Consider the following 26,312-nt stretch of genomic DNA (forward strand, 5'->3'; position numbering starts at 1 on the left):
CCTGTGCCACTATGCTTGGCTGTCTTTTTCTTTTGTAGTGTTGTATATGTGTGTGTGAATACATGTTCACATGCATCAACATGCATATGTAGACCCACATATATGCATATGTGTGTATATGCCAAAGGTCAGTGCCTGTGCTGGTATCAATGACTTTGCTATCATTTATTTTTACAAATATAGTATTTTATTATTTTTGAGAATTTCTTGCAAACTATTTTGATCATATTTGCCTCCCCTCTTTGATTTTCATGCCATCTATTTTGTTTCTTCCACACCCTGAAAAATTGGTTTCCTCTTATTTTTCTGTTTTTAATAGGTGACTGATTTTCATTTGTTCAGACTATGTATTCATTGATCTGAAGCATATATAACCTACTAAAAGATACACCATTAAAGAAAACTGAATCCCCTTAGTCCAGGCACTATCAACTGCCAATAGTTCCTATGCTAAGTATGGAGGCTTGTGAACCTCCATGTCTGAATGTTTGGGCTTGTGCAGATCTCATTCAGGCCACCGCAGGTGCTGTGAGCTCCTGAGTGCTATAATCCTGTCATGTTCTGAAGACATTATTTCAATCTTGTGCTCCATGACCTCTCACTGCCTACTGTATCAAATTTAACCCTGAGTCTTAAGGACGGAGTACCATATGCATGCCTCACTTGTGCCTGAACCCTGCATACACAATTGTTTTGTGTTCATTATGATACAAATGTAGGGAGCAGTTTGAGTCTCTGTCAATCTAATAAACTAATGGTAGTATTTTCTCCCATAGAATTGGTAAATATGGGTTCAAGGGCATATTTGTAGTACAAGGCATGCATTTGCCCCTGTAGAGTAGGTCTTAAATCCAATCAGAAAGAAGTTTGCCATTTCCAAAATAGGCTTACTATTGCAATGATGAATTTATCTAGCCACAGCAGCTATTCTTCAAAGGGTCCACAGGTGATGACATTTTCCCCCTATAGTCTACAGAAAATCCTTTCTATGACAACTAGGCAGTTGTGAGGAAACTTCCTGGTCACTACCAATTTGATTTACAATGTCTTATAGACAATAAATATGGTGTCTTCAGCAACAGGCTCATAAAACAAGCTCTAGCAGGTGACCAAGAACAATGATAACAGCCTTAATGTTTAGGAGCTCTTTGGGACAGCTTTGAACAAATCCAATGGAGGTATCCCAGGAACGGCACTGAGGTTTTCATTTGACAGCCTGTAGCTCATGGTGGAGCATTATCCTCTATGAGGGAAACTCAGGTTACTGGAATGAGGGATAAGTTAGCACAGAGAACAGATTGTATAGGCCAATAATTAACATTAGGATATTTGACAAAGCCAAATGGAAACCTACTGTTCTGTTTCATATATATGCCATATGAAAATACAATAATTATATATAATAAATCACATATATTTTAAAAAGAAAAATATAACTTTTGATTTCCTCATAACATACTAGTGCTCTTGGAATATATCATAAATATTCTAAAACTGTTGTTTGAAAATAAGCTTCGTAAGTTTTAAGTCTTGACAAAAATTAAGTGGATTTATGCAAGCTGAAGTTTCATACTTAAATGAAGTCATTCACCTGTACTTTTTAAAGGTAGATTTGAGATAACATCTACACTTCTCTTAAAGGCCAGATTCAATCAAAATGATGATTAAAGTTTCTCTGTCTCAATCCTGTGTAAAGCAACCTCATATCACTTTTAACTAATCAGTTGTTTTCCTATTACTTTGATCAATCTGATTTGCTTTTTCTTGATATACATATATACACATATCGATATATATATTCTTTCCAAAGACCTACTCTAGTTTATGGAAAGGAATGCTCACTTAGACTAACATAGAAAATGAACATTGATATGATTTCTAAAATAAACCTTTAAGAATAATTTAATCTTCACAGAAGTTATTATGTGTACAATGTCTTAGCAAAATTTTTAAGTCATGGTTTCCCAAATCCACATATAATGATATAACTTTTATATTACAATACCATGGAAAACTGCCAGTACTACACAAAAAGTCTGGCCTTACTTGCTTTTTCATTCATTAAATAGCCATAGCTAGCAATGGGCTGTATCTTGGCTAGGATACCACAATTAGTTCAAATGTCTTGAAAATATTTTTATTTCTTATTTAATGACTACGCTTAGTTTGATAAATTCACTGCCAATGTAACTTACCAAATATTAAGGTTACAGTAAAATCATATTCACATATAACATTTTCCTCTTTTTTTCTTAATCTTTGATTAATTTTCAGTTGTAATAAATATTTACATGTAAAAAGTTTGTCAAAAGCAATGAAAATGTTCTATAAGAATTAATGTTTCAAGGAATTTGTACTAACGAATATGGTATATTTTATTACTTCTCTGAAACCAGTTATAAGAAAGGAGAGCCTACCACCAAATTGGGCTTGACACCTGTTGTTTTACATGTTTGTTTGCTTTTTGAAAGAGATGCGGGGTCTAGAGTCTCTTGTTTGCCTAGAATGGCCTTGAGCACTTGTTCAAGTGATCCTCCTGTGTCAGACCCCTGGGTACCTGGGATTACAAGCATGTCCCTAACTGTAGCTGGCATCTGGTTTTGTAAATAAAATATTGTTGGAAGAAAGCCATGTTCACTCATTTACATATTGTCTGCTTTTTTGCTGCAAGAACAAGACAAAATAAGAGGTACAAAGGACACTAAGGGCCCAACAGGCCTTAAATATTTATCTAAGCTTTTCCATAAAAGTTTGTTAAACTTTTGAAAACAAGAATTACTTTAAAAAATGGTTGTAACTTGGTCACGCTCACTCAACAAATTTTAAAGCAGGCTGTAGAACATTTTGTTCCACACAAGTAATTTTTTAGGTTTATCACACATATTTGCCAACATTGCATGCTGGTCATTAAAAATCCTTTGTTACCTATTTATTCAGTAGCACTCCAAAGGCCATGGTAATTCCTGCCACTACACCAGACCTCACAAGTGCCGTATTTACTCTCTTCCTTGTTGGTCAGAAAGACGAAATAACTTGTCATTAGTTATATAACATTAATATTCCATTGAAAATATAACCCATTCTGTCATCAGAAATCTTGAACAATAAACCCCTTATTGTGCCCCAGTTTTCTTACTGGAATATAATACTTCATATCATTCGGCTAACTAACTGAATTCAAACAAAACTGAATCTCTTTTCTGTTTTATATTATCTTTGGGACAAATAATAGATTTAGGATAGAAAAGTTTCATGATTGCCATTAGAAAAATTATTTTTCCTTTTACATTCAAAGTTTGGCAACTAATTCACCAGATGTGGAGACCATGTTTACACTTCCAAATTGCTCAATTAAAAAATAAACATGACCGAGAGTGAAATTCTAGTTTCAGCAAAAGAAGTCGTTTGGAGGTTCCAAACGTGATTGAAGGGTGCATTCAGACAATTTTGTTTTATTATTTTAGGTTTACTTTTGACTCTTTGATTCAATTTTTACCTTACTTGCAAAATTCTTTTCTAAATTTGTTTTTTATTACAATTTATTTACTTTCTATCCCAGCTGTAGCCCCCTCCCTCATTCCCTCCCAATCCCACCCTCCCTCTCTCATCTCCTCCCAGGCTTCTCCCCAAGTCCACTGATAGGGAGGTCCTCATTCCCCTCCATCTGACCCTATTTTATCAGGTCTCATCAGAACTGGCTGCAATGTCCTCCTCTGTGGCCTGGCAAGGCTGCTCCCCGCTCAGGTGGTATGATAGTCAAAGAGCTAGCCACTGAGTTCATGTCAGAAACAGTCCCTTTTCCCCTTACTAGGGAAACTGCTTGGAGACTGAGTAGCCTATGGGCTAAATTCTTAAAAATATGAGCTGAAGAGATCACTCTGTGGTTAAGCACACCTGTTGCACTTGCAGGAGATGCAGCTACCACAACCTGTGACTGCAGTACTAGAGTATCAGACACCATCTTCTGACCTCTTTGGACACCAGGCATATAATAAGGCATATACATACATGAAGGCAAATAATTTTTTTTTAAAGTTAAGTTTAAAAATGCCTAAAAATGGAAGCAGAAGTCTTCTAATGCAAAATGTATCTGGTGACTCACAGCGTGAGCGTTGAGAGATGTTGCACAGGCTGTCATAATGAGGCTTGACCTGATTCATGAAGGGAGGAACGCATACAGCGCCTGATTTCAGGCCTTGATTAAACTGGGTATTGAACCAGAATGAGATCAAGATCTAGTTATTTCTTGTGTCATATTGGCAAAGGAACTGAAATTGTTAAGCAAATGGAAGTCTGGACAGACAATTTCATAGACATAAAGGTATTAGATATTTCTCAAAACAATGTAAGAAAAATTGTTATTTTTATGATTAGGCCCTATTAAGTAAAATACACAGTTAAACATTTTGATTTTATTTAAAATAGGAATACAGTGGCTAATGATCTGAAGAAATGTTCGATCTGTCTCTTTCTGATCAGAACCAATCTCACCAACACTTTGTAGTTGTGTTACTTTTGTGTGACAGGCACATTTGCCTTGATTTGTTTTCTTAGTTGTAAGTTTATCTTCATGCTTAATTTAAGAGCAATTTGGTTTTGGTTGTTCTGCTTTACCTTCTTATTGCTTTTATATTTTCATGGAAATATATATTAATATGTTTTGAACACTTTTATTTGTAAGTTCAACGGCATCAACGGATTACTATAACACTCTCCTTAAAAAATATTTTCTAATTGGGAAGGGATGGGGGAGGGGCTACAGCTGGGTTACAAAGTGAATAAACCATAATTAATAAAATTAAATTAAACTAAACAATCTTTTCTAATCTAACAATTCCTTTTAAATTTGATTTAGTTGGCTTGTGGGTACTACTTAAATTTCATACATGGATTGATCAAGCTTCTTTCCATGAAGTTTTCACCCCATTTTCTCTCTATCTCCCTATCTTTCTATCTTCTATAGAATAAAATACTTTATTCTATAATTATGTATTCTCATGATGTTTACTAAGTTATGTACATATCTAGTACAGAGTTGAAGTTGTGGTGGGTTACTTGGTTATTAATTAAATTATGAAGTTTGAAGATGATAAAAATCCTTAAAGCAAAAGGTTGGTGATGTCTATTATTCTATTACAAAGTATTTAGGTTTTTCATTATTATGCAATTTTAGAAAACAATATTAGAACAGTTTTGCAAATACATTAATAAACCTCAAAAATGTTTTTTCATTTAAGTCAATTAGTTGTTTAGTTGGATGGTTTTACCTTTTGACACTGGGTCATTTAGTCCAGCCTGGCCTTGAGCTCTGCAATCATTGAACTGGCCTTACATTTCTGATCTCACCTCCCTAGTTTAACTGTTTACCTCTTCTTTACCATGCATTGGGCACTTTTGACAAATTGTAAGTTCTTGCACATGATCAAAGAGTTAATTCAGTCTGAAAAACAAATACTTATATGTTATAATATCTTATATACCAATTAAATTTTGATGTTTGATAGAATTAGGGGATACTAAAGGAAAATATTGGTGACTACATTGACAGTATTTCCAAAATGAAGATTTGCAGAACCTCTGAGCAAGGTGGTTTAGGTGTGAGCGGCTGTAAGCATAGAATTCATTACTATGTAATATGTAGCATCATTAATGTAACATGTTCGAAGAAGACTGAAAATATTGAACATTAAAAACTCAAGAGTTCTATTTTGCAGTAGGCAATATGCCTTTAGAGATCTGTTTCCATTGTTCATTATTGTCCTTAATAAATGAAAAGTTGACTTTTATAGAGTCAACGAACCAAACGAAATTCTGGTCAAAATAAATTTCAACATTTGTTTTACTTTTACTTAAGACAGATAAACCCTTGCTGATAACTAAAATAGAAAGTAATTTATATGACTTGTCTTCCCCTGGGGTCCATGTGGTCTCCTGATAATTTCAGGACTTCTGCATGATACCAATGCCTTGGAAGATGTATACGTTCTCTGTAAATGACAGAGAAGACTTATAGGAAATGGAGGCCACTGTTACTTATTCATAGTTCTTCAACTCTGCTGGCTTGAATTTCAAATGGCTTCATTCCCATTTTCTCTCTCTCATTTTCGTGTTCTCTACCATGAAAATTTAAAATGTAAATGAGCTATAAGAGCCCACAGAGTGCATAGAAGGCTATAAAGTGCATTTTTGTCCCAGGTACAGAGAGCATGAAGGTCCTTGCTATCAAAGGATTCAGAATTTCTGTGTAGAAACGATTAGGTTAATGAGGTAAGAATAGAATTTGTTAAGAGTCTGGAAATTTCAGAAGTCTGTATTTGTATATAATGTGAATTAAGATTTTCCTTTGTTTTCTTTATAGCATTTAAGCCTAGTTTGGCAGCAAGAACATTTATAACCTAAATCCGAATGGGTGATGCTCACATTTATCCCAAATCTCAGGAGGCAGGCAAATATCTGTGAATTTAAGGCCAAACATGCTTCAAAAACAAAAAAAAAGCAAGCAAAACCTTAAACAAAAATTCAAAAATTAAAACCTTCAAAAGCTAGAAATAAAGAAATTCATTCTTCAGTAAATTCATTGGCTGAAATAAAAACCAAGCTTTCTTTAACACAGACAACATGTTAAAATTTGAGAGAATACTTTAAGAAAAACTTTAAATTTGAGTATATTTTCTAATTATTGGAGAATCTTAAGAGTATAACTGGTGGACCTTCTCTCTTAGAAAAAGACTTTTAATAGTTACACCAATGATTTTAAAACTTACAGTGTGAATAAAAGATATGAAAAGACTGTAGCTACTGCAGACAACCTAGGGGTTAGTAAGGTAATTGCATTGGAAGATGGTTTAAAATACAAAGGAAAGATGCAGCCATAAGTTCCATAGGAGAAAACGACAATATAGTTTAGGATGATGATGAAAAACTAGATAACTCAGGTTGAGGAAAAAATATACAATTGAAACTTAAGGAACCCAAATCTCCAGAGACTCTCTAAGATTGGAAAAAAAAAAAGAAATCTTAAATCTATAAAGTGCTACAGTGAAACTACCAAACTCTCCACTCCATAGGTTTAATGAGGATCATCTCCTGTGGGACCTCAGATAAAGAATGGTAGAAAAGCGATAGGTTTTGTAAGACAGAGGTTGGGGTCTTTAGGCTAGTACAGACTATTCATATTGACTGAGAACTAAATGTCCTTGCCAAATTAGTTAACCTCTGAGCCAGATAAAAGAAAGTTCTCCCTTAGGCGAAACTGCCATGGGAGAGATCTGCTTTTCTGATATACAGAAACCTGCCTTTAAGCTTGTTTATCCAAAATCATACCTCTTGTTTACTTGATACAAATCCTTCTGTTTAGGACAATGTCACAACCCTGGCATCTGTGTTAGACCTAATAGGAGATATATGCTGTTTTCACTAAATCAGAAATATAAAGAAAACTTCAGAAAAAAAGAAAACTTCATAAGACTTTTTCAGATTTATGATACTTTAATATTAAAACCTCACAAATAATAATTATAAAATTAAAATTCTATGTAAGTATTTTTAAATTATATGATACAAGCATTTTTAAATTATAAGACACCTTCTGTCTAAGTGTTTTAGTTAATTTGTTATTGCAATAATAATAATTGCTATCACCAAGGAAAATTATAGAAGAAAGAGTTTATTTGATGCACGGTTTTGGAGGGTAAGTCTATTATCATTATGGTCAGGAGCATGACAGTAGGCAGTCAGGTGTCCGGATAGTTCACATCTTGAAATACAGCTGTAAGGCAGAGAGATGAGTTGGGGGACTGCGAATTGTGTAAGTAATTTAAAAACTTACAGTTAACACTCAATGATATTTCTTCTCCAAAAAGGCCACAACTCCTAATTCCTCTCCAACAATTCCACCAACTGAGGACCAAGCATTCAAATGTATGAGTCAGTATTGGCTTCTCTCATTCAGACAAACATGCATATAAACATGCCTAATAAGCTCATCATATTTTATAACCTCATTAAGAGAAGAATACATAGGAATCTGACACAGTAAATCTTCTAAAGCATATGTGATGGAAGGATGTTAAATTTATCAATTTTATCACATAATATTTCTCATTTTTTATGTCTATAATCAGTATACTTTAAATTTATTATTTTAATTTTGTTTCTTTCTGATAGTCTTATATATTTGGTTCTTGGGATTGATCCCAGGAATTTATGCATAGTACACAAACATTCTACCTGTAATCCACATCCCGTTCCTTAACTTAATTATTGTTGTTTGGTTTTATGCATCAGGGTTTCTTTGTGTAACCCTGGCTGTTCTCAATTAGCTGTGTAGCATAGACTAACCTAGAACTTAGAGATCTGCCTACCTCTGCCTCCCAAGTGCTAAGATTAAAGGTGTGCAACACCAATACAGAACATTAAATTAATATTTTTAAAATATAAGAAATGGAACAAGGGGGCTGAAGACATGGATCAGAGGTTAAGAACGCTGGCTGCTCTTCCAGAGGTCATGAGTTCAATTCCCAGCAACCACATGGTGGCTCACAACCATACATAATGAAATCAGGTGCCATCTTCTGGCATGCAGGTGTATATACAAAACACAACATTATATACAGAATAAATAAATCTTAAAAAAAATGAAACAAGCCAACATAAAGGATTAAATTATGAAAACTGTACTGATCAAAATTATAATTTTCCTGGATTTGTTCTGAGAAAGGTGTGTTTGGTTAACTGAGAGAGTAGCAAAACCAACCAACCAACCAACCAACCAACCAACCAACCAACCAACCAACAAAACTTCTATCAACCATGTAAACTAATCTTAAATGATATTTAAAACTTTAAATTATATGTCAGAACCAAGTATCATTGCCTTAGAAATAAGCTTAGGTGTACATTAGGCATTTCTTTAGAGAATTAAAAAAAAACATTCTACTAATTTTTGGAAGTTAAGAGTTATTCAGCTGGAGTCTGTTTGTTTTGTGAAACTCCTTTATTTTAGTTGTTCTTCAGTAATACCCACTTAGGAACAATGCAGACAGTTCCTGCTCTTTGTAGATGTATGTACGTACTTGGGAGATGGCTATTTGGGCCCCACTTGTATTTTAAATTTAAATATATATTTTACAGATTTATGATGGAAAAGATAAAACAACACACCTGTTGGGTGCATTCACCGGGGCGTCAATGAGAGGGCTGACACTCAGCAGCACTTCCAATCAGCTCTGGCTAGAGTTTAATTCTGACTCTGAAGGGACAGATGAAGGCTTCCAACTTGTCTACACCAGTAAGTATTTTGTTGTTGTTGTTTGGGACAGGGCTTTTATGTGTATCTTTGGCTGTCCTGGACTAAAACTGTAGACCAGGCTAGCCTCGAACTCACAGAGATCCAACTGCCTTTGCCTCCTTATTGCAGGGTTAAAGGCGTGCACCACTACACCTGGCCACAGTATTTTTTTTTAATTATCAATAATTTTTCTTAATTATTGCTTTTGAGGTTCACAATGTCTATAGCTCTATATTTATACATGAACTAAACAGTTTTCTTGTGTATGAAAAATTTTCTATCCCATTCTCCATCTATAATTATTCTCATCTATGTCAATATATTCTATTTGTATCTATATAGTTTATTTTTCAGTTGTGCTGTCTTCACTTAGATTTTGGTGTTTATTATTTCATACTCCCTACCCCAAAACCCCTATAGCACATTTTAAGACATGATTTAAACCTGAACATCAAATGAACTATTGAACTTCAATATAAAACTCAAACATTCATCTACTGATGCTTACCCTAACTCTCTCAGCCAAAGATAGTATTTTAATACTTTAGTGCTTTAATATTTTAACATTCTAATGCTTTAAAATGTATTACTACTATAAGGCTTATCAAATTGCCTCATCTTTAAACTTCATTGCAAACAAATTATGCATGGATTTTCAAGATATCATTACACATATTAGTTGAAAATTAACCAAACCTTGGGCACAGTGCAGGGAATCTTATGAAAGAAGGGGGAGATAGTAAGACATGGAGGGGACAGGAGCTCCACAAGGAGAGCAACAGAACCAAAAAATCTGGGCCCAGGGTCTTTTCTGAGACTGATACTCCATCCAAGGACCATTCATGGATATAACTTAGAACCTCTGCTCAGATGTAGCTCAGTCTCCAAGTGGGAACCCTAGTAATGGGAACAGGGACTGTCTCTGGCATGAACTCAATGGCTGGCTCTTTGATCACCTCCCCCTGAGGGGGGGAGCAGCCTTAACAGGCCACAGAGGAGGACAATGTAGCCAGTCCTGATGAGACCTGATAAGCTAGGGTCAGAAGGAGGGGGAGGAGGACCTTTCTTTATCAGTGGACTTGGAGAAGGGCATGGGAGGAGATGAGGGAGGAAGTGTGGGATTGGGAGGGAATGAGGAAGGGAGCTACAGCTGGGATACAAAGTGAATAAACTGTAATTAATATAAAAAATAAAAATTTAATAAAAAAGAAAATATTACCTTCTACATAAAAAATTAATGTAGTGTGAATACTGACTGAATAAAACATTTGATATCATAATAGGTTACAAACAGGATACTCTGGAGTTGTGATTCCCTGGTTCACTAACCCTTGAATCCTCTGAGTATTTAGACCAACCTCAAACTGGTAACTTCCTGTACCGGCAAGTTTTATCTCAACTTGTCATAAGCTAGTCATTAGAGAGGAGGATACACAAATGAGGAAATGCCTCAATAATACAAGACTATAGGCTGTAGGGCATTTTCTTAATTAGTGATTGATAGAGAAGGGTTCATTCCATTGTGGGTGGTGCCATCCCTGGGCTGGTGGTCCTGGGTTCTATAAGAAAGCAGGCTGGGAAATTCTTGGGGGTAAGCCAGGAAGCAGCACCCCTCCATGGCCTCTGCATCAGCTCCTGCCTCCATGTTCCTGCCTGCTGTTACCTCCTGGATGATGAAAGGAAGAGGCTCATATTGTTTGTTGCAGAGCCTTGAGAGGACAGGCCCCTCTGCTAATTTCCCAATGACAAGAGATTATGTCCCTCTTTGACTTGCAACCTCTAGACCAGTGTTTTCCCTTTCTATAGCAGCTACAAAACCGTGGATGCCTCTGCATTCCGATGCAGCCAAAAACTGCTTGTTCTCTTCCGTGAATACCATATGCCCCAGAGTTAACACACCTGCAGGCTTGAGTGCTGAATCTTTAATTTTTATTTTTTTTTCTTTTCATTTTTTTTATTTATTTCAATTTATTCACTTTGTATTCCACCTGTAGCCCTCTTTCTTTTCACCTCCGAACCCCAACCCCAACCTCCCTCCCTCCTCTCCTCTTATGCCTCTCCCCAAGTCAGGGGGCAGCCTTACCAGGCCACAGAAGAAGAGCAGTGATCTCTGAATCTTTTCTTGGTACATGACCAAATTCACCACAATAAAAGCAATGGGTATTTTGATGTCTGAAACCTCTAGCTATGACTTGTCCTATGATATTGGCATGATACTTTGGATATTAGTTGTCTCTCTTATCCATTTGTCTATTGAGACTGCTTATGCTTTAAACTGTCTAATTACTCTCTTACATTCAGTATTTGAGTTCTCAAATGCCAAGGTCTCTATCACACCTGTCTGGCAACCAAGGTTCAAACAGCTTTGTTTACAGCTGAGGCCAATATCTGTAAGAAGTCTATGAAGGATTTTCCAGAGCCTTGTATTATCTTAATAAATGAAGTAGAACATTTCCTGGGCTCATCAACCATATCCCAAACTCTTAAAGCTACCAAGGACGTAGTTCTAAAACATCATCATCAGCTCGGATTTGTTCGTGTAAGTCAACACAAGCCCCTTCACCAAGCAGTTGATCTTTATCCCCTTTAGTATTTTTTGTTTTTCTACATTAGTGGCTTCATTCCTCCAGCATGATACCTGTTGTAACTGTTGACCAGTATCTAGCGCAGCTGACTGCAATCCCTTCCAATTTTAGAGAATAAGTCTGTTTTGTGTAGCCCAGTAACTTAATATTTCTTTAAGGCATAGGGAATGCATCCCATACAATACAGTGGGCTTTTTAAAGCACTTCAGATCTAGTATTTTTATTGGCTGCCCTGTGATCTCATCATAAGCATGACCACCATCTTTAGCAGGCATATGCTGCACAAAGACTGGAAAAGCTGTAGGTGCCTGCAGAATCCAAGGCAACAATGCTAAGGGCATGCTTGGCTCAAGATGAACCCTTTTACCCTGTAAGCTTTCCTGGTCTTCCCAGCCCCTTGCCTCATGTGGTGGCTCCTCCTATCTGGCAGTGAAAGGGCATGGAGCAGGGTGGGGAGGCAATCTGTCTTATAGCCTAGTTGACTTCGCCCTTTCATCCTGTGGGAAAATCCCATGCTCAGTTACCAGGTGTAAACCCTTTTGTTCTTCCATTACTAGCAGTGCTATTTGCTTCCCAAGTGCTTCAACCGCTACCTGCAAATGCTCCATTTGCACAGCCAACTCTGAATTCCTTTTCAAAATGAGAGAATTGAGTGACACTTCTGTTTTTCCTATTCCATCCACTTATTTTTTTCTCAAACCCCTTCATAGACATTGTAACTTTTCTAATTTGTCAGTCATTTAAGATGGAACACAGGAAGAAGACAAATAAAAACCAGAAAATCTCCTCTGGGAGAAACCATGGGAAAGAACCCAGTGGTAACAGCTGCAGCCACTTTGTAGACATTGTGAAACAGGTTTATTATTATTATTTTGTTTTTATTTATTCTTATTTTTTAATTTTTATTTTTTATATTAATTACAGTTTATTTACTTTGTATCACAGCTATAGCCCTCTCCCTCATTTCCTCCCAAACCCACCCTCCCTTCTTTGTCTCCTCCCTGCCCCTCTCTAAGTCCACTGGTAGGGGTGGTCCTCCTCCCCTTCCATCTGACCCTAGCTTATAGGTCTCACAAGAACTGATTGCAGTGTCCTCTTCTGTGACCTAGCTAGGTTGTTCCTCCCAGTGGGGAATGGGGAGGTCAAGGAGCTACCCACTGAATTCATGTCAGAGCAGTCTCTGTTCCCCTTAGTAGGCGAACCCACTTGGATACTGAGCTGTCATGGTCTACATTCAAGCAGGGGTTCTAGGTTATATCTATGCATGGTCCTTGGTTGGAGAATCAGTCTCAGAGAAGGCCTCTGTGCCCAGATATATTTGGTCTCTGTGGAGCTCTTTTCCTCTCTAGGTCTTACTAACTCCCCCTTCTTTCGTATGATTACCTGCCCTTTGCCCAAAGTTTGGTTATGAGTCTCAGCATCTGCTTTGATACAATGCTAGGTAGAGTCTTTCAAAGACCCTTTATAGTAGGCTCCTGTCCTTGTTTCTTGTTTTCTCCTACTTCCAATGTCCATCCCATTTGTCTTTCTAAGTGAGGATTGATCATCTTACCCCAGGTCCTCCTTGTTTAGCTTCCTTAGGTGTACAGATTTTGGTATGTTTATCTGATCTTAAAAGTCTAGTATCCACTTAGAAGTGAGTATATACTGTTTGTGTCTTTCTGATTCTGGGATACCTCACTCAGGATGATCTTTTCTAAGACCCATCATTTACCCGCAAATTTCATGATTTTCTTGTTTTTAATTGCTGAGTAGCATTCCATTGTGTAAAAATACCACAATTTCTGTATCCATTCCTCCATTGAGGGACATCTGGGTTGTTTCCAGGTTCTGGCTATTACGAATAAAGCTGCCACATGGCTGAACAAATGTCCTTGTTGCATACTTGAACATATTTGGATATATGCCTAGGAGTGGTATAGCTGGATCTTGAGGAAGCAGTATTCCTAATTGTCTGAGAAAGTGCCAGATTGATTTTCAAAGTGGTTGTACAAGTTTACATTTCACCAGCAATGGAAGAGGGTTCCTCTTTCTCCACATCCTCTGCAGCATGTTTTGCCACTTGAGTTTGTGATCTTAGCCATTCTGATGGGTATAAGTTGAAATCTCATCAAGACTGTCTGCATTGTCTTCCTCTATGGCCTGGTAAGGCTGCTCCCCCTCAGGGGGAGGTGATCAAAGAGCCAACCACTGAGTTCATGTCAGAGACAGTCTTTGTTCCCCTTACTAGGATACCCACTTGGACACTGAGCTGCTATGGGCTACATCTGTGCAGGGATTCTAGGTTATCTCCATGTATGGTCCTTGGTTGGAGTTTTTTAAATCCCTTCCTAACTTGCCATCTGCTGTAGTAAACTCAGTTTTCCATTATGGCTAACCACCTACGTGCTACCTGTTAGCATCCTTTTATATATTTTTTTGGATTTTCTTACCATCCACTTTGAGTGTCACCTATTGGCACTATGTTTAAACTCTATTTTATTTGAGGTTTCTTTTTTTTTAATTGTAATTTTTTAAATATTAATTACAGTTTATTAGCTTTGTGTCCCAGATGTACTCCCCTCCCTCTTTCCCTCCCAATCCTAACCTCCCTCCCTCATCTCCTCCCTGCCCCTTTCCAAGTCCACTGATAGGGGAGGTCCTCTGTTGCCTAGAAAGGCTGCTCCTCCCTTGGAGGTTGGGAGGAGGGAGGTCAAAGAGCCAGTCATTTAGTTCATGTCAGAAATGGTCCCTGTTCCCCTCACTAGGGAACACACTTGGATACTGAGCTTTCATGGGCTACAACCAAGTAGGGGTTCTAGGTTATATCCATGCAGGGTCCTTGGTTGGAGAAGATGCTCAAGTACACAACAAGGACATTTACTCAACCATGTTTTTAGCAGCTTTATTCGTAATTGCCAGAACCTGGAAACAACACAGATGTCCCTCAATGGAGGAATGGATACAGAAATTGTGGTACTTTTACACAATGGAATACTACTCAGGAATTAAAAACAAGGAAATCATAAAGTTTGCAGGCAAATGGTGGGATCTAGGAAAGATTATCCTGAGTGAGGTATCCCAGAAGGAGAAAGACACACATAGTATAGACTCACTTGTTTGAGGTTTCTAAATCCTCTACTTTCCTTCCAAACTCCCAACCCTCAGTAAGAGAGAAAGAAAGTTAGAAGGGAAAGAGGACATAGATCTCTTTACTTGTTCAGGCTGGGTAGAGGAATTTGGTTCTTTTTGTGGCAATTCCAATCTCTGTCATCAGAATATCAAGCAGTCCAGGTCCCCAGCAAACCAGCAAACACAAAAAGCAGTCTTCTTCTTTAAAGCATTCTTTCCATCCTTTTCTTCCAATGCTCTGAGTCTAGCTCTCTGTGCTCTCGTGTTTACACTAAATGCAGCTGGCAAAGACTGCATTTCTCTCCGTGCCACAGAAGCTGTTACCAGCTGGCAAAGACCATGTCCCCCTTCGTGGTTCCGGAGGCAATTATCAGCTGTGGACAAATTAACACATTCCCATATACCACACATGGAATTAACTGAATTTTTAAAGAAACCAAAACTTCTGCTACAGTACATATTAAATGTAAAAGAAAATAAAATGTGTTTAGTGCAGCAGGAGAGATAGCTCAGCAGCTAGAAGATCCAACATTCTAATTAACATCCACCTGTAACTAATGTTCCGGGGATATGATGGGTGTTTTGTTTGTTTGTTTGTTTAATTTTAGAGGCATTGAACCACAGCATCATATGCAGGAACATACCTATACACATAAAACAAAAGTAAATAAATCTTTTAAAATGTTTAGAGGCATTAAACAATTTGTGAGTTAAAGAAGGTACACTTAAAGAATAAAAATGTAAGAAAACTGGTAAGCTTGCAATTGGATACTTATATCTTTATGTTTAATCCTATTCAAAACCAGCATCACACACCCAAGTTTGGTATGTATGAGTCCTTTACAGTTATTCCCAGTTTTTTCTGAATTGTAATGTAGCAGAGATCCTAGAATTCACACATTTCACATGTAATCTAATCTCACGATTTCTCTTTCATCACAGAGACAACACTACCTTTAATATTAATAGTCATTCTTCATCCCATTACTGGTTCAGTTCACTGAGTACTCCTTCTTATAGGCTCAGTATTTGGACTTTAGGTATTATTATATTTGTTTAAAATAAAATTACAAATATTTTTTTAAAGACACAATATATTTTACATTATCTGTTTTGATAGTTAATATCTTATACACTCACTAAAATTAGCAAATCAACTAATTCTGACTTACACTGAACAGCTATGTATTTTTTTATCACATATAAGAATGAAAGGGGAAAGAAATCTAAATTCAACTGCTCAACATGATCAACCACATTTGTGTCATCTTCGCCTATGCAGTATCATCATTGAGGGATCATTTATGTCCTCCAATTTGCTGTTGCAAGGTCACAACAGTGTCTTTACTGCTGGGACATACTTGAGGTGTGCTCAAGGTTGGAGGAAAGGAGAAGCAGATATTACTAGTCATATATGCCTCTCTTGAAAAATAAAACCTTTTTCTGGAGCCCTGGAAGAAATCAGTCTAATTTTAACCCTAAATTGGAAAAATAAGTTATGTGTGTGTGTGTGTGTGTGTGTGTGTGTGTGTGTGTGTGTGTGAATTAAATTAACCTCACATCATCATGATGTGGTTGTATTATACTTGGACTCAAAATTGAGTTTCTCTGAATAATGGAATCATTGATTTCAGGGAGTCCTAAGGGTGTAGAATGAAAGATTTTGACATACTCATTAATAGATTTGCTATGTAATATTAAGATAGCAGTAAGATTATCTTAATAATGTCAACCAGTAAATAAATTACACATATAAATACACAAACATATAATGAGAATTCTTCATTATACCTGAGGTATTAGTAAGAATGCATCCTTCCATGATTAAATCTGTTTAGTCTTCAATTCATAGATCTGTCAATAAAAACTCACTTGTTCTGTGGAGTACACTCATCAGCAAATTTTTCTATTAACTTTACTTTGGTACTCAAGTGACAAGTGAGTCAAACTTGGTTCAGCCATAGTTGACATTAGAGAATTCCACCACTGTATCAATCCTCCTGCTCCCAGATTCTAACTTTCTTATAGTATCACGTTCCTCCCCCACCCCATTCTTTTCAAAGTAATAGCTGCTAGTTATTCTTTAGAAATCTAAAATTCCCTGCAAATAAAGGTTGAGAAGAGCAAAGGCAAACTTTCAGGTATTTTAGACAAAACAATTTAGTTTTTCACATGTCTCTAAGGAGAAATCTATGAAGACATAGCTATATTTCCTGTAATGTATACAGATATGGTTTGGGGGAAGAAACATTTCCTTCAAAAGTTCAAAGATTGGATTACAAAGTAACTTCATTGATTTTTTTTCTCAAGAAAACATTAGTCATTTTGTACTTGTGGTGTTGAATTCTTTGTTTTGCAAATTATTATCAGAATTTAACCCATTTCTAGTGTCATTCATGATTTATGAATTCTTCAAACTTTCATATTGAACATTTGCTTTATTACAAATCCCTTTAGGATCATTCTGAGTGAAATATCCCAGAAGGAGAAAGACAAACATGGGATATACTCACTTATATAGACCTATAAGATATGATAAACATAATGAAATCTATACACCTAAAAAAGATAATCAATTGAGCGGACATGGGGTAAGATGATCAATCCTCATTTAGAAAGACAGATGGGATGTGCATCGAACGTATGACAGGAGTCTACTGAGCGCATCTGAAAGACTCTAACTAGCAGTGTTTTCAGCAAAGACTCATGACCAAACCTTTGGCAGAGTACAGGGAATCATAAGAAAGAAGGGGAGTTAGTCTGATGGGGAAAGGATAGGAGCTCCACAAGGACCAAATATATCTGGGCACAGGGTCTTTTCTGAGACTGACATTCAACCAAGGACCATGTATGGATATAACCTAGAACCTCCACTCAGATGTAGCCTGTGGTAGCTCAGTAACCAATTGGTTTCCCAAAGTGAGGGGAACAGGGACTATTTCTAACAGGAACTCGATGACTGGCTCTTTGGTCTCCCCACCCCCGAAGGGAGGAGCAGTCCTGTTAGGCCACAGAGGAGGGCTTTGCAGCCAGTCCTGAAGATACCTGATAAATCAGGATCAGATGAATGGGGAGGAGGTCCCCCCCATCAGTGGACTTGGAAAGGGGCACGGTGGAGATGAGGGAGAGAGGGAGGGAGGGACTGGGAGGGAATGAGGGATCGGGACACGGCTGGGATACAGAGTTAATAAAATGTAACTGATAAAAAAAAATTAAAAAAAAATAATAATAAAAATTAAAAAAAAACAAATCCCTTTAGTACTTTCTTTTGTAATTACTGTTATTCAGTGAAAAGAGACAAAGTGTTTTGATAGTGATTCTTACCATTTTGTGGGTTACAGCTTGTCAAAAGCTGACTTGGTAGATATCCAGTATTCACCACCACTTGAAAATATTACAATGATCTTTTGCCATTTCCTATTCCCATTTTCTTTACTAAAAATGCTACTACAAAAATATTTACAATCTCAAGGGAAAACTTCAAATATATTTGGACTCACCTAGCCTTCTAGTTTTATATATTTATTTTTTTCTTGAAATGATTCAGTGATGCTCAGAGAACATAGCCATTCCAAATGTCAGGGTCTCATTACAGACAAGCAAGGGATAATTTTTAATGCCTTTTCTTGTATACTAGCTTTATGAATGCACTACAAATTATTCTATTTAGTTTCCGTAATTTAGTTACCAACATGTTACTGGCAATGCTAACCATGAAAAATAATCAGATGACCTATCAACTTTAACTTTATTCTTAGTGCATAATTTACTTAATGCAAATGTGAGTAGAAAATAAGTAAATTACATGGAAGAGTGAGGATGTTCCATATGGTTAGTGGTCCTGAAAACCACTGACCAGACACATTTGGCATTTCCTTATTCTTTATATATTGAAGTTAAGCTGGCAACGAAGGAAGTACTGACTAATGGAGCATTATATAATACAAAGTCCTCCAAAGCAAATACCAAAGAAACATCTTTTATATTTGCAGTTTGCATAAAACACACTGACTATAGTTTCCTTTGCTAGAATAAAAAAGTTATTATTTTCATGAAGTTATAGCATCAAAGCTTGGTAAGCTTTAATTTGCATACCTAGTAATTTATACATTGTAGAGACTTTATTTTTGACATGTTTGAGACCTACCAGTGAGTTCTGAAACTTTACATTGTTTAGAAGAATATCCTGCCTAAGAACAGCTGTGTTTATAAGGCAAACAAACAAAACATTAAAACAAGATTTAAGGCAAAAATTTGCCAAGTCGATTGCATCTTCTCCTTCTAAGCACTTTTTCAAAAATTTAAAGTGAAATCTGGAAACCACATTTCCTAGGCTCTTCCTGGCAAAGAACTGTCTTTAGTTAGAGATAGTCCTTGAATAACTGAGAAATGGGATCAATAAAGTTATGATTACAAGAGCAGCTATAAGACAAAATGTGATGTTAGCAGGTGGCTGTCTATTTCAGATGTTGCAAACTCTCAATTTTCTCAGAGGCAGGCATTATTTTCCACCTTGTACTTCCTTCAAACTTCTAAACTCAGCACAACCATCTAACTGATTGAATATCAGCTACTCCTTCACAACCACTGAATGACTTCAATTTTCTTGACTAGGTACTAGTTGTTAGTTAAAAACCATTAACAACCACGAAATTCTCTAGAGGCAAAAGTTCAATAAATAAAAATGAGACATGTTAGAAGAACTCATTTGTATGTAAAAACGAAAAAGAAAAAATAGACTGTGTGAAAAAGTTTTATTCAACTATCAACAAAAATGGCAAACAAGAAAAATATGAGCAAAAACATTACAGAAAAGAAACATTAAAGAAAAACAAAATTAAGATTTTAAAATTGAATCAAAGAAATGTACTAGTACTTATTCATAAAATACATAAAATTTGAAATGCTGCAGAGTGGTAAGTGTTAGTATTATTTTCCTGAAAGTGGAATTCAAATATGCTAGGAAGTATGAATTGAAAAATAATATACAGTTTAATTAGTGAGGAATATATATATATGTGTGTATATATATGTTTTGTTATACTACTTAATGCTAAAGTAAAATGTAATATTATTCTTCAAAATTTCCTCCTTATCCTCTTTTAACTTTTATTCTTTCTGTTATAAATAAAAGTATCACAGTTCTTATGTATAGATTAGAAGTATTTACTCTTGAATAATTATAAGGGAGAAAACTTCACACTTTTCTTATTAAAATATAAACTGCACTAAAAGTGGATTAGTAGCTCAGTAGCAGAATAATTTTTTCAAATTTACTTATTTTATTATTAATTGCAGTTTATTCATTTTGTATCCCAGCTGTAGCTCCCTCCCTCATTTCCTGCCAATCCCTCCCTCCCACCCTCATCTCCTCCCATGCTCCTCTCCAAGTCCCCTGATAGGGAAGGTCCTCCTCACCCTCCATCTGACCCTAGCCTATCAGATCTCATCAGGACTGGCTGCATTGTCTTCCTCTGCAGCTTGGTAAGGCTGCTTCTCCCTCAGGGAGAGATGATCAAAGAGCCAGCCACTGAGTTCATACCAGAGACAGTCTCTGTTCCCCTTACTAGGACACCCACTTGGAGACTGAGCTGCCATTGGCTATATCTGTGCAGGGGTTCTAGATTATCTCCATGCATAGTCCTTGGTTGGAGTATCAGTCTCAGAAAAGACACCTTTGCCCAGATATTTTTGTTCTGTTGCTCTCCTTATGAACCTCTTGTCCCCTACAGGTCTTTCATCTCCATCTTCTTTTTCATAAGAATCCCTACACTCTGCACAAATTTTGGCTATGAGTCTCAACATCTGCTTTGATACCCTCCTAGGCAGAGTCATTTGAAGGCCCTCTATGGTAGGCTCCTGTCCTGTTCCTGTTTTCTTTCTCTTCAGATGTCCATCCCGTTTGCCTTTCTAAATGAAGATTGATCATATTACCCAGAGTCTCTATTCTTTTTCATATAAATATTCCTAGAACCGTCAAAATTAAATGTTAAATTTAAATGTAAAAATTTACATTTGCAAAAGTAAATAAATACATTAAAGAATTCTAAAACAATACTGTTTTCAAGAACAGTAGCCTAAAGAACAATTATAACAAATTATGAAATATTTAATTTTCATAATTAAATATTTCATAATTAAATATTTCAGGGGTCTTTTCTGAGACTAACACTCCACCAAGGTCCATGTATGGATATAGCCTAGAAACTCTGCTCGGATGAAGCCCATGGTAGCTCAGTAACCAATCTGTTTCCCATAATAAGGGGAACAGGGACTATTTCTCACATGAACTCAATGGCAGGATCTTTGACCTCCCCACCCAAGGGAGGAGCAGTCCTGCTAAGCCACAGAGGAGGACATTGCAGCCAGTCCTGAAGATACCTGATAAAACAGGGTCAGATGAAAGGGGAGGAGGTCCTCCCCAAGCAGTGAAAAGAATTTATATTAGTAGGAATAATCTGTTTAATTTAAGGGTGTGTTAGGGAATATTAAAGAATGTTTTAAAGTCTTATACCTGATGTAAATAACTAGCTAAATGAACATGTTAAAAATGAGCAATGAGAGATATCACATAGCAGCACAGAGCTGACTCTCAAATGTGGATGCAAACATTCAGAAACCTCTGTAAATGTGTACATTGGGACTGGATAAACACAATACCAACTTACATGCTTTAGGGGACAGGGGAGAGACCACAAAGCCACAAGCCTACATGAAGAACTACCTGCAACTAAAGAATGTTAAGAACAGGAAAAAGGACATCTGGGTTGTTTCCAGGTTCTGGCTATTACGAATAAAGCTGCTATAAACATGGTTAAAAAAAAAAAAGAACCATTATAACAAATTATGAAATATTTAATTTTTATTTAATTTTTTTTCATGCACCTTTTTATATTTTTATTTATAACATATAATGTACCCATTCCCTTTGTTCCCTCTAAACCCTCTCATATGTTCATAAACCCTTTCTTCCCTTTCAAATTCATGGGATCTATTTTTATTATTTATTGTTACAAGTATACATGCATATACGTACATATTCTTAAATATAAACTGCTCAGTATGTATAATGTTCCTTATATGTTCATGTTCAGGAATAACCATTATATATTCAATAAGTAACTGAATAAACAATTGGTGTGTTCTCTGGGAAAGATGATTTCCCCAATCTCAACATTCTTTCACTGTCTCTGGTTCCCTGTGAAGGATTGATACCTTTTAGTCTTTCCCTGACAATGTTAAAATTCTGTTGTTGTCCACATCTGACATGTATCCAGTCATTTTGGTGAGACTCAGCAGAGGTAATTTCTAACATTATTAGGAGATACAATCTCAAAACAAACTCTGGGATCCAACAGTTCCACCCCTTCCATGGTATTCTGAGTTTAGGCATGGGACTTGTTTTGTATTTATACATGTATCCAGGGGGACTTCACTAGCCCTGGATAACTGGCTAGATTTCTAGTAGCAGACATAGTTTTCCTCTTTTTGGGTGGATCTTAAATCCAACAAGAGAGCTGTTGCTTACCACCAAGATATGCTTGCCACAATCCACCCTTGAGGCTCTAATGTGATGCTCTTTGTGCTTGTGGTTCACAGTCAACACAGCTGGATGAGCCAGTTGGTTGCTTGGATCTCTGAATGAGGAGGACAGGGTCTGCCTCTATCATGAACTCAGTTGACTGCTCTCTCATCACTTGTCCCTGATGATGCGGCCTTATCAGGACAAGGAGGAAGAGGATCCAGGAAGTCCTGATGAAACTTAACAATCTATGGGCAGATGGCAATAGTGGAGAACCTTCCCCCTTTTAGTGGACTAGGGGAAGGGGATAGGGAAGAAGAGGAGGGAGGGTGGGACTGTAGGGAGTTGATGGAGGGGTCTTCAATTGGGATATATAATGAATAAATTGTGAAAAAAATTAAAATTTAAATTTAAAATACAGTAAAATAAATCAGAAATAAAGATCTCTTACATGATAAAATGAGTTCTCAGCCTAAGTTATACAGAAAATCTGAAGCATCTAGACACTGTCAATTTTGAGTTCGTTTTGTGCTCTATAAATTTTTATTTCATCACAGTATTAAATTCCTCTAGTTGTGGTAAATATTGGTCGCATATTTGATGCTTCATTCAAGTCTTTATTTTATTGTCAGTTTCAAGTGTTTGAGCTGTCATTGAGGAGACAGGCAGCTGGACGGTTTTGTAAAATTAAGACATTTCTGAATCTTTATGAAAGAGCAACAATGAGTCTACCAAATTGAACTAAATTATGTTGTACTCTGTAGCTTACACTGTATTGTCTGTGTGCTCTTTTCTCCATAAAGAAATGCTTTATAAAGTATCTTCATTTACAAGAATATCTCCATTTTGTGTCATCACCAGCAATTCACATTCACATTCACAGAATGTTCACATTAAGGGAAAATGAGTTTGATAATAAATCGAAAACAGAGCTTGATTTACATTTTGATTTGAAAAGAAATATATCATAAAACTCAAAAGGGCTGTATATTAGATCCCAGACAGACGACTCTAGTAGGAGGAATACAAAATTGCTAATTTTGATCAGAAATATTTTAAATATGCTATTAAATATGCAGATGAGAGCAAAGCAAAGTGTCCATGAAATTTGGTTTTTGCTACTGCAGCATCTTTTCTTTGAAATACTCATTTTCTTGACTGTTTGTGGTGGATTTAATTATACCTGCTGCAATGACCGCTGTCCTCTTCTATGATTCTCCTTGAAGATTCTCACCTATTCAACCAAATGGGACTATCGTAAATGAATTCCTACAGGGAATTTTGAAGCTTTTATTTTTAAATTTAATCTCAAAATTTACTTTGAAGCTGTTTGCATGACTTTAACTTGTTTTCCTGAAAATAACTTTTTCTCCAAATCCTTATTCATGAACATTATTGGACATGTTATGTATGCAAGACTTGTCCTGTGTAGGCACTATAAAAAATACTAGACAATAGAGAAGTAAATAAACTAATAAAAAGTTTGTATATGAATTCAAAATGTATAAAACCTTCTTATGGCTTAAAAGAGAAGAGAACAATTTTTGTCCCTTAAGAAATGCTAGGTCAGCTCTTTGATCACTTCCACCTGAGGGGGAAGCAGCATTACCAGTCCACAGAGGAAGACAAAGAAGCCAGTCCTGATGAGACCTGATAGATTAGGATCAAATGGAAGGAGAGGAGGCCCTCCGCTATCATTGGACTGGGGGAGGGGCACAAGAGAAGAAAAGGAAGGGAGGGTGGGATTGGGAAGTGATGGCGGAGGGGGCTACAGCTGGGATACAAAGTGAATAAGCTGTAATTAATAAAACTAAAATTTAAATTAAAAAAAAAGCTAGGTCTCAGAGGGGAAAGGAGCTCCACAAGGAGACCAACAGAACCAAAAAATCTGGGCCCAACGTTTTTTTGCAGAGACTGACACTCCAACCAAGGACCATGCATGGAGATAACCTAGAACCCCTGCACAGGTATAGCCCATGGCAGCTCTGTATCCAAGTGGCTTCCCTAGAAAGAGGAACAGGGACTGTCTCTGATATGAACTTAGTGGCTGGCTCTTTCATCACCTCCCCTTGGGGAGGGGGAGTCTTACCAGGCCATAGAGGAAGATAATGCAGCCAGTCCTGATGATACCTGATAGGCTACGTTCATAGAAAAGGAAAGGGGGACCTCCCCTATCCCTATCTGTGGACTAGCGGAGGGGCATAGGGGGAGAAGAAAGAAGGAGGGCAGGACGGGGAGGAGATGAGGGAGGAGGTTACAGTTGAGATACAAAGTAAATAAATTATAATAAATATATAAAAATTGAAATAATAAAGTTTTATAATTGTTCCAACCAAAAAATTAAATAAAGAGAGAGAGAGAGGGACATGCTATGGCTCTTGGTCCTTCGTGTTATCTGAATTACATCAATTTTAGGAATAATTTATTACTTGGAGCTAAGCAAGTAATATACTGATACTCAACTAGAAATATTAAATTAATGTTAGATATCAGATAAAATACTGAAGTTCAATAGTGTGGATTAATGATATGACACTGTTGATCCAATCTATGTTACATTTCTGACGGCTGGTAAAACAGGAAATTCCTGTAATCCCTTACTGTTATTCAATAATTTACAACATTGCCTTAAGTTCTCTGGAATATATCTGCTTTCATTTACTGATTCATAATTTAGGGCATTCAATATTATAAACAAAAGGCAGATTCATGAGGTCCAGAAGCACGGAGCAGCTGGAGCAGCTATTGTCCCACAACCCAACCAGCAAGTGCTTTCATTCAACAACGTGGAAGCGCTTAGAACCGCTCTGCATGGCATTTTGATAGAAATGTCATTGCATAAGCCTGACTGAGGGCACCATTGTCCAGTAGTAACTACATAGACTCTCAGTTCAGCCTACATCTCTTTGCATGCAGGAGGCCGCAGCTGTTAAATTTTCAGAAACTTTAGTCACATGATCAGTTCCTTTGCCAACCAGTCTCCTTTCATTCTTAGTGAGTAGGTAATTCTGAACTTGTCTAGATTACAAACCTGACACAAGTTTTATTTTTATTATCCACAGAGAAAGAATTAAGACACAATAATGAGCTGAAAGGAAGGTTTATTATAAAACAAAATAAAACTACACATCATAGCAGGTATGCAGGATTCTGGAATGGACGCCCATATCCCACAAGCTTACAATCTTTTATAAGTAAAATTGTGGCCAAGCTAGCTCATGGGGAGGATTATTCATGAAATAAGGAAGTGGAAAATTGGGAAATGCCAAAAATAGGTCAGAATTTCTCCAATTTTATTTATTTGTTCCCCTTTCCTGACAATCATATGGCAAATATATTATGGGAAACATCAAATTTGCCAGTCGATCTTGTGGAAACTCCATTGTAGTAGGACAGAGCACAGGTAGTCATGGTTTCAGACTCTGCATATTCCAAGACAAAAAGGCATGCTTTCTATTTTACTTTTATTTTTCTTACTTTCCACGGCTGTGACAAGACACCATGAGGAAAAGCAACTTGAGGAGCCAAAGGGTTCATTTTGGATTGTATTTCCAGAAGGGTGGAGTTTATTCATGAAGGGAAAAGAGCAGGGCATATCAGCTAGCCGGTCATATTTCTTGAGAAAAGGAAAGGAGGAGGGACTATAAAACTTGAAAGTCTGTGCCCAGCGACACACTTCCACCAGTATGTTTGTACCACCCCAAACAGTACCATCAACTGGAGAACAAGTGTGCAAATACATGAACCACCGAGGGACATTTCTCATTCAAAAATCCAGACTTCTTATATTATAATAATGAATTAA

The 26,312-nt window shown here is 36.7% G+C and overlaps 1 protein-coding gene across 1 annotated transcript in view; it reads left to right on the forward strand.

Annotated features, from left to right (window-relative positions):
• Csmd3 (CUB and Sushi multiple domains 3) overlaps positions 1 to 26,312 on the forward strand; it is a 1,323,831-nt gene that overhangs the window by 955,770 nt on the left and 341,749 nt on the right. Inside the window, exon 24 of the mRNA XM_060389430.1 lies at positions 9,133 to 9,289. Within this exon, the coding sequence (XP_060245413.1) occupies positions 9,133 to 9,289 (157 nt within the window). The remainder of the gene's footprint in view (positions 1 to 9,132; positions 9,290 to 26,312) is intronic.

Source organism: Meriones unguiculatus, chromosome 8, assembly GCF_030254825.1.
Source record: "Meriones unguiculatus strain TT.TT164.6M chromosome 8, Bangor_MerUng_6.1, whole genome shotgun sequence".
NCBI classification, from domain to species: domain Eukaryota; kingdom Metazoa; phylum Chordata; class Mammalia; order Rodentia; family Muridae; genus Meriones; species Meriones unguiculatus.